The 9,085-nt window shown below is 43.3% G+C and overlaps 1 protein-coding gene across 1 annotated transcript; it reads left to right on the forward strand.

The window, feature by feature from the left end:
• Positions 1 to 2,226: 2,226 nt before the first annotated feature.
• On the forward strand, positions 2,227 to 7,716 carry baxa (BCL2 associated X, apoptosis regulator a). The gene is made up of 6 exons (XM_064315240.1): positions 2,227 to 2,336; positions 4,266 to 4,314; positions 4,831 to 4,989; positions 5,312 to 5,447; positions 6,310 to 6,414; positions 6,564 to 7,716. Exons 1-6 carry the CDS (start codon positions 2,306 to 2,308, stop codon positions 6,660 to 6,662), a joined length of 579 nt encoding a protein of 192 aa, XP_064171310.1. The 5' UTR covers positions 2,227 to 2,305; the 3' UTR covers positions 6,663 to 7,716.
• Positions 7,717 to 9,085: the final 1,369 nt, after the last annotated feature.

Genomic DNA, 9,085 nt, shown 5'->3' on the forward strand with positions numbered 1-9,085 from the left:
CTTGAGATGATGTGTGCTTTGTGAAATGGTGCATCCTGCTGGAAGTATCCATTTGAAAAAGTGTAGACTGTGGCCAGAAAGGGATGCACATAGTCAGCAACACTGCTTAGATATATTGTGAAATTCAAATTATGGTCCATAGGGAGCCAAATGTGTGCCAAGATAGCTTTGCCCACACCATTACACCGCCACCAGCAGCCGGCAGTTGACACAAGGCAGGATGGGACCATGAATTCATACTGTTGACACTAAATTCTAACCCTACCATCTGCATGTCACAGCAGAAATCGAGATTTGTCAGACCAGTCAATCTTCAGTTGTCCGGTTTTGGTGACCACTTGCCCACTTGCCCACAGGTCAAGAGACACATGCATTCAATGACGTAAGTTTGAGAGTTTCCTTTTTGAATTTTTTGATCTTACTGAATTCCAATGAATGCTCACATGTCTCTTGATCCGCAAATACAGATTGGCCAATTTTACACTTGAGAATGTCTTATTGCATTCTAAAGCAACTGCAGTTCCCTTGCTTTAGCTAACTATTTATCTTGAAGACCTTTAGCCATTTCCTAATGGTGAGACTGTTCAAAACATATCCTTTGTGAATAACCACAATTATGTATGCTTCGCGATGTTTCCAATAAGGGGTTGATACGTATGAATGACACCAGTACAGCAAGCGGAAGGCAACAGGTTTTGCATGGACAACATATTTTATACTGACACCCGGCCAAGGATGTTCTTGGCTTTTGGCTCTTGCCTTTCCTTGTTCTGTGAGGCTGCAGCAACGACATTACATGTAGCGATCAAATTGATCAAGAGCATACAGGCAAGATGACTGATGGCCAATTTCACCGTTAGTAAGTTTTTATAACTTGAATTCCTTATGCAATATTGATTTTCAAATTATAACAGAATGTTCCATACATATCTTTAGGTTAAGTTATAAAAGGGGAGCCATATGGATGGTTCATTGATTTTCTTAGTGACAATGGTCAAATTGACTGCTCTGCCATTTCTAATGTTAGCTACTTTTTAAATCAGGCTACTGTAGCTTGCAAATGGCAGGTTTCTAAATGAAAGTCAGCTAGGTCTATAGATCATAGACCAACATACTGTCACAAAAGTGGGTGGTTAGGACCCAAACGCAGAGTGAGGGGAAAAAAACCCAAAACTCCAAACGGAATTGAAACGAAGACTTTACTTAACAAATCCGGAACAAAAGAAGGGAACAAAAGGCCTCGCAGGGCAACTCAATAAACACAAAGAAAAACTTCAAAACACAGGAAACAAAGAAAATCCAAAAGCACGTAAAAACGGAATGTGGGCAAAAACACAGGAAGCTACTCTCAGGAGGAAACATGCAGGGCAGAAACACAATCAGAAGCACACATAAGGATATAGCACCCGAGTCAGGCAAGACAAGCACGTAAATAGACAAGACACTGACGAGACACAGCGGGGCACAATGCATAATCAGGCCACAGAGAGGGAAGGGAAAACGAGACAACCAAAAAACAATAATTGAATAATTGAAAACAATAATACAATTAAACAGGGTAACAGAACAGAACTAAAAACTGAAGTGCCGCCATCTGGCGGCCCAAAAAGGGGAACGCAGACAAACCACAGAACCATGACACATACAAACAATTAGCAGGTCTGTCATGTATGCAATGCCTAAAGTTCATTGTTTTTGGTGTTTTCACCGATTTTCACTGAAAAATATCCAGATTTTTTAAAAGGAGTTGATTGGTTGAAACTGATTTTCACCCGGATTTTGTTTCCATGTATCAAATGGTTGTTTCTGTTTGCGTGAGCTTATGTAAACAGTGTCCTCTTGAAATTGACCCTTTGTCAAGCCCCGTTTAAAAAAAAAAAAAAAAAAAAACAGGGCAAATTACATTAAATAATTTAGGAACTCTAGGGTCGCATTGCTTTGGAATAGACCTTGTTTAATTTGTGTGAGCTAAGATAGCGAATATTGTTTGTTGTAACATGGCTTCATTTTGATATCAATACTTTTAATGGCAGGCCTAGATATTGTAGGTGTTATTTAATTATTTATAGACAGTGCTTTGAATCCATGAATAATTTGCCATCTTTGTACGCTAAAATCATGTTTTTGTTAAGAGATACGCTACGACACTACCCTTCTCACGCTGTTATTCGTTTGAATAGGCCAGGGCATAGTCATAGATTGTTGTCAGCAACCTCAATTTCACATAGAGTTCTGTGACGGTAAATGTCACATGACCTTAGTTTAGGCGGAACTACAGATTCCGAAAGGAAAAAATCATAATAAGATGGCTGCGTTGTCGGGAGGAAGTGATCGGGGTAAGTGACAATATGTATTAAATAAATTGGTTACGAACCGGAACACTGAAATGAAACATCAGTGGGATTGTGTATACATCAAATTGATTGATTTATCCCGTATTGATCTCATGTTTAGTTTTTTTTGCTGCTAGATTGCTAGCTAGAAAATAAACTGACGTTAGATATCGTCATGCAGTGGCTTATACCAGCTGAAACATGCCCATACATATTTAGCTAGCCGGACAGTAAATCGGCTCACGACGTAAGGTAAACAGGTTATAGCGCTAGATATGTGGGGACATTTCAGTGTCATTTTCATTTTTGTTACCATGTGAGCTAACCCTTTATTGTCTGGCTAGCCGACATGGAAATCAATTAAATATTTAATGGACGTTAGGTAGCTAAGTTAGATTTTCTGATTTCCGCCGTTTGCTTCGATATCAATTAAATCGTTTTTCGAAAATTGGTGGTTCCAGGCCAATTAAATATCTAGTACATGTGTAAAAGAACGCAAAACTAAAATAGCTTCGAAGATCGGGCGATGTTCAATTCATTAGGCAAATGTTGTCCTTTATTCTTGACATCTGAAGGAAACTGCTTAGCCAACTACTCGCTTTCTTTTTGCACTGTCATTGGTCATTTAGTTAGTTGATATGTTTCTGTTTGAGTGGAAAATGGTCAACCAGGATTTACTCAAAGTTTGGACAGACTAAACAACTACTCTGATTAATGAATTGCAAAATTACGATGTTCCAGTGTATGGCAAACATACAGCAGTTTGGGTGGTAAACAGCTAGCCTGTTAGATGCTAAACCAGCTAATTAGCTAAGTCTATTGTACTTTCGGCTTCCCTTTGTAGACCGGCAAGAGAAGGATACATGTTCTGTACAAATGCCAACTGGCCTGAAATTCAGATCTGGAAAGAATCTGAATTGGAACGACAGAGGCATCAGTAATTACTTACTGGAAATGCCAACTTGGTTCCATCCTGGCCTTAAGCTGATTTGGAGATGGGCAAGCTGGCAACAAGATGGTTGAGACAGCAACCGTGCCGGCAAGATCATGTCCAGCTGGTGGACCAGCTTGGTACAAACAAGGGACACATCAGCAAATTCTAGATGATATTCAGCTGGAGCAGAAGCTGGTTCCAGCAAGATTCCATCTTGGGCTGGTAGCTGGAATTTTCATCAAGGCTCCCCAAATGCATATCATTTATCTGTGTATGCTTGGTGGCTTAAATAAATACTTGTTTTCAAAGTGAGCTGAAAGATTCGCAGGGGCTTGAGAAAAATCGCAAGAGTTATTGAAAGCAGCTCAAGTTAAACCACAAACTGAGCTGCTCAGGAATTGTTGTCCTGAAGATGTTTCTTATTCTTTATAGCTGTTCTTATTCTTGAATTTAATAGACAAAGTCAAAGAATGAGAAATCCCAACGACAACTTCAGCAAATATGTAGTGGATAATTTAAAACAGAATTTAGCTTATAAATTCTAATTAAGAGTTATTTTTTTAACTGGCCATTTCTCAGATGGAGGCAGTGTGCTCTATGTAATTTGCCAAGTTGTTACTTGTGTAAAATTATTTCTTTGAACCTGAAAAATGCATAATAACACTGGAAGTGTAATTAAATTATAATTATTTTAAGAGGAGGTGTTTGACTGCTGGTAAAATGAACCTTACATTCTTATCTGCTGATGTGTAATAAACACTCGTTGGAAGAAAACTGAAACTGAAGCTGGGGATGTTCTGACTTTGCAGTTATCTGTGTGACAGTTTGGTCAATGCGTTTGCAGTTCCAGGAAGTTTATGGGGGGGGGGGGGTGCCTAATAATGTAAAACATACTCATGCTTACATTGTCAGAATGACAAGACAAGAATGTAATCAATATGCGCTCTACTAGCTGTGTACATTTGTGGTGTCACTCTGACACGCTTATGTTTTCCCAGGGAAAAGCACAGAGCAGGTATTAGAAGTTGGAACAGCCTTACTGAAGGAGTGAGTACACTTTTCATCCTAAAGATAATTCTGTCAGTGTGCCTCATCATATCCATCCATTTGGTCCGTTTGAGAGGGCGGTGCAGTGGGTTCGAATCCCGGCCTGGGCCTTTCTGTGGAGTTTGCATGTTCTCCCCATGTCTCCGGGTACTCCGGTTTCCTTTCACAGTGCAAAGGCAAGCAGGCAGGCAAATTAGAAAGAGTGTGTGAGTGAATGGTGTATGTGCCCTGTGATAGATTGGCGGCCTGTCCAGGATGTATTCCTGCCTCTCGCCCAATGCACACTGGAATAGCACCCCCACTACCCTGCCCAGGATAAGCGGGTATAGATAATGGGTGGATGGATGGATGGATGGTGCGTTTGCACCCTCATTTGAATCTGAGTGTGTGCACTGTGGCTCTCTCTAGCTTGGTGTGGTCATGTTTACTGTACGTCATGTGATGTACTCTAAGTCATGTGATGTGCTGTCCGTCTGCCATACGCGCCCCGCTGACGCTTCTTGTGCTGCGCCCCAGCTTCATCTTCGAGCGCGTGCGTCGCTATGGGGACGAGAACGCCGTGGTTACCCGCAGTCAGCTGGGAGGAACCGAGCTGTGCGACCCTAACCACAAGAAGCTGGCACAGTGCCTGCAGCAGATCGGAGACGAGCTTGATGGGAACACGCAGCTGCAGAGGTGAGGGGGATGGGAGGGGTTTCTGCGGGTAACGAACCGGGCCCAGTGTCAGACTGGCCTTGTCAGCTGTTGTCAGAGGAGGGGGGTGCAGGTATGTCCACAATACTGAATTATCCCGAGGTGCAAGATTGGTTTGTGTAACCTCCTCTGTTGTTTAAAAAAAATGACACTAATGTACTGTGGACAGTAAACAAATAACACCACGTACAGTGTGTTTGGTTTTTGTAAAAATAAATTGTAGTGCTGGGAATTGCCACAGGAGGGCAGTATAGTTTAATGACCTTAATAACCCATGTGTTTTTCTCCCCTCTCTATTTGCTAGCATGATAAACGATTCATCCCTGAAGCCTTGTAAAGACGTGTTTTTCAAGGTGGCCTGTGAGATCTTCTCAGACGGAAAGTTCAACTGGGGCAGGGTGGTGGCGCTCTTCTACTTTGCCTGCCGTCTGGTCATTAAGGTGAACCTTCTTCTTTTTTTCGTACGCAAACCACTGTTTATGCTGGTTTTCATTTCAACCATAGCTGAACCAGAGCATTACCAACGTAAGGCCACGTTATGTCACAAATAGCCCTGTGTTCTCAGAGCCATAAACAGAATGTGGTTTTACGCACAGCTATGTCAGGAGGTATACAGGAGTTGTAAACAAGTGTATATTTCACAAACTGATTGCCAAAGACCATAAATGACCACTGAATCTTGAAAGGGAAATCTCTATGCCTAAAACCAATGGTAGGATTGTGTGTTTATTCCATATTTAGTGGTTGATATTGATTGTAGAATGACGTGGTTTAATCACACAAGAATTTCACTCGTTTATTTCGCTATATAGTGAGCAGCGTTTTTTCACTATTGGCATTCTTTCAGCTTATTGTTTGCTTTATCTTGCTGCTATGAGGAATACAAATTTTTGGTGGTCCAAGAATAGTTTTATGAATAGTTTTATGTTTTATAGAAACTCCATATTCAGCATCATTGTAGTGTATTACTAAAGCCAGAACAACAGAGTTTGTTGTTTCGACTCATAGTTTGGTTGCAGGTGCAATGAATGTCTGAGTTAAGCAATCCCAGGATGCCTTGGTTTCCTGGCTACTCGAGGGGCTTGCGTGAGGGGATTTTAATACGTTGAAAGTTTTGAGTTAATGTCAAAACGGTAAACCTTATATTGTGGTTTTTTCAACTATTGTCTGAAAATCTGGACACGGCCAAACCCAGCATGCACAGTGGGTCACAGCAGGGACTGCAAAATGGCTGCTGTAGAAGGCAGCCAGCCGATTGGCTTACTCGGGCACAGTTTCCATGGCTCCCTCTTGTTCCGCCAGGCGCTGGTGACCCAGGTCCCGGATATTATCCGCACCATCATCAGCTGGACGGTGGACTACATGCGGGACCACGTGATCAACTGGATCAGGGAGCAAGGAGGCTGGGTAAGCTTGAACCCCCCCCCCCCCCTCCCCTTCACCATCGCTGAACGGGCGTCACTGCCTGCATTAAAATTCTGGGTTCTTTCTTGTGGTCATCGCTTGTTTTGGTTTTACGGTGAGGACATCTCTCTTGTCGTCCGTTTCCCCCTCAGGACGGCATCAGGGCGTACTTCGGCACCCCCACCTGGCAGACAGTGGGAGTGTTTCTGGCCGGAGTCCTGACCACAGTCCTGGTCATCCGCAAGTTGTGAAGGCTGACAGCAGACAGCTGGAGGGAGAGGGAAAGAGAGAGAGAGAGCAAGCGAGAGAGAGAGAGAGAGGATGCAAGAAGAGGAGAGGAGAGGAGTGCTGAGAGAAACAGCGGGTCTGGGCAGCCTGTCCAGGAAGAGCACAGCACTGAGATCATCACCCGCTGCTCCTGAGTATCGCCAAGCTGAGACTAATTCTGTCACGCGGTTACTGGGAGAGAAAGACGGAGAGAGAGAGAGAGAGAGAGAGAGAGAGAGGGAGAGATGAGGGCGACCATGTGTTTATTTCTCTTTTTTGGATGAAAGACAGGGAAGATTACAATGGGCCTGTTACTTTTCTATCTGTCAGTCAAAAGCCAGGTGTTCATTCACGCACTCAGCCGGGCGGGTCAGCCGAAATGCACTCGAACGACGAGTTTCTGTCGTCAGCCGTGAAGGAAGGAGATACTTCATCTCCCTCGCCGACTGCCATAGGGGGAGACCGCGGCGACCGGCACAGCCCCTCACGCTCAGTCCTCTGTCACCTTCCTCCCGGACTGCCCCTGCCCGTCCTTACTCCGACCCCTTCCCCCTCCCCTTCTCAGTTCTCGTCCCGGCCCCCACAATGCACTTTGTACCAGCCACACCCAGCAAGAGACCTTTCCTGTGTGGGCGCTTCGAGATTTCCTGTATTTTGTGTGTATTGAAGGTACTCGTAACATGGACGCCATGCCATGGGTGATCCGCCTCGCTGTAAAACACTCTGCCTTTACCTCTCTCTTTGCAAAACAGTTATTTCACTTTAAATCAGTGATACAAAAAAATTTTAATTACTCTGAGAATTTTATTATTATTATTTTTTCTTTTTTTTTATTTTGTGGGGGTTTTTTTTCTTCAAAAAATGAAATCTTATGTTGCCAGTGCCTTCAACCGTGTGTTTCTTTAAATATGACTTTGATATCTCATTGTTTTTCATCTTTTGTACTTTTGTAAGAAGGTCCTCCACAATAATCACCCTTTGAAGTGACAGACTGGTTTTGTATGTTGTGATAAGACAATTAAATTTTTTTTCTATGGATTTGTTTGTTGTTGTGAATATGTGGCACTGTGAAACCTGTACCTCAGAGATGCTAACAGATGCTAACATCGTAAGACACACTGGCAAACCTGGCCTGGAGAAGCTAACAGATGCTAACATCATAAGACACACTGGGGAAACCTGGGCCTGGAGATTATTTCATAAATGAATCACATTTAAGCAGCTTCACTTTTAACCACTACATATGTCATAACTCCTTGCTTCATTCTACGGCCTCTACCTCCGATTCGACATAGCCTAAGCAGTGTTACCATTATGTTGGGCGGTTTTTCACATTCATTGGCGCTGCTGCAGTTCCTCCTCCGCCTATTCCCCTGGTGTCATTGCACCTGTTGGTGGCTATCTCTAAACTTTACTGTGATATAGACCGCCGTGTCTTTTTATATTTTAATCATACTGAGCATGAAAAAGGTGGAGGCGTACTGAACGTAAAGCCTAGGTATTGTTTACTGTTGTGTCTTTGGTTGAGGCTACAAAGTTCAAAGAGAACTTTGCAATGGGCAATAAATGAGCATCATATGTTTATATGGTGTTGAAACTGAACTTGCCTGGATATAGCTGGGCGATGGTGCATAGGGAGAAACAGGTGGCTGAGCCGTGGGTCTGCATTAGGTCTGAGACCCGTGTGTCCTGTGTCTTGAGGGGACAATTGGACATTCCAAATTACGAAGGGAATTGGATAGACACAGACCCGCTCTTGGCCCCTTTCGCCTCAGTCCATTTAGCGCCGTGCCAACACCGTGCACAAAAACAAAGGTTGTTAGAGACCCTGGCAAACACTCGCGGGGACGGAGTTTTCAATCGAAAGAAACTGTCAAGCGTTGGGTTGGTATTACAGTTCCCCCTGGGGACACTAGATGGGGTTTCAAATTCACCCGTCTATATTACGCCTTTAAAATTGACGGGGGGAGATATGTGGGCCAGTCAGGTGATAAACACGCGGCGGTGTAAAGTTTGAAGCTGCGTGTTCGTTGAGAAGCTGTGACTAACGTACACGCTGACCGTGAAGAAGTCAAATGCCCGTTCAGTTGGGGACAGAAGTGATCTGATTCAAATTGCAGCGGTCTCTGTTGGAAATCTCTCGAAGCGTCAGCGTAATTTTAAGTAGAAGTACACGGTCCGCATGGGCAGCATAAGTAAAAGAACACTGCACACTCACACATTTTAGTGGACACTCACACATTATCTTCCAAATAAACGGAATAACCTCTATACTCATATATCTGAATCCATGTCAGACCCCATGAGAGCTGAATAAACACATTTTTTATTTGATATACTGGAATAGCGGAACCACTATTGTTTAATAAATCAGCATTTGGAGAAAGGGGAGGGAAAATGGAAGGGT

This window comes from Anguilla rostrata, chromosome 17 (genome assembly GCF_018555375.3).
Source record: "Anguilla rostrata isolate EN2019 chromosome 17, ASM1855537v3, whole genome shotgun sequence".
In the NCBI taxonomy this organism is placed as follows: Eukaryota; Metazoa; Chordata; class Actinopteri; order Anguilliformes; family Anguillidae; genus Anguilla; species Anguilla rostrata.

Excerpts from the sequence above, each read along its gene's own strand:
- baxa (XM_064315240.1), top strand. The coding sequence starts at position 2,306 with ATGGCTGCGTTGTCGGGAGGAAGTGATCGGG. Across the intron at positions 4,315-4,830 it reads GGAACAGCCTTACTGAAGGA|CTTCATCTTCGAGCGCGTGC; the intron begins GTGAGTACACTT and ends GCTGCGCCCCAG. Across the intron at positions 4,990-5,311 it reads GGGAACACGCAGCTGCAGAG|CATGATAAACGATTCATCCC; the intron begins GTGAGGGGGATG and ends TCTATTTGCTAG.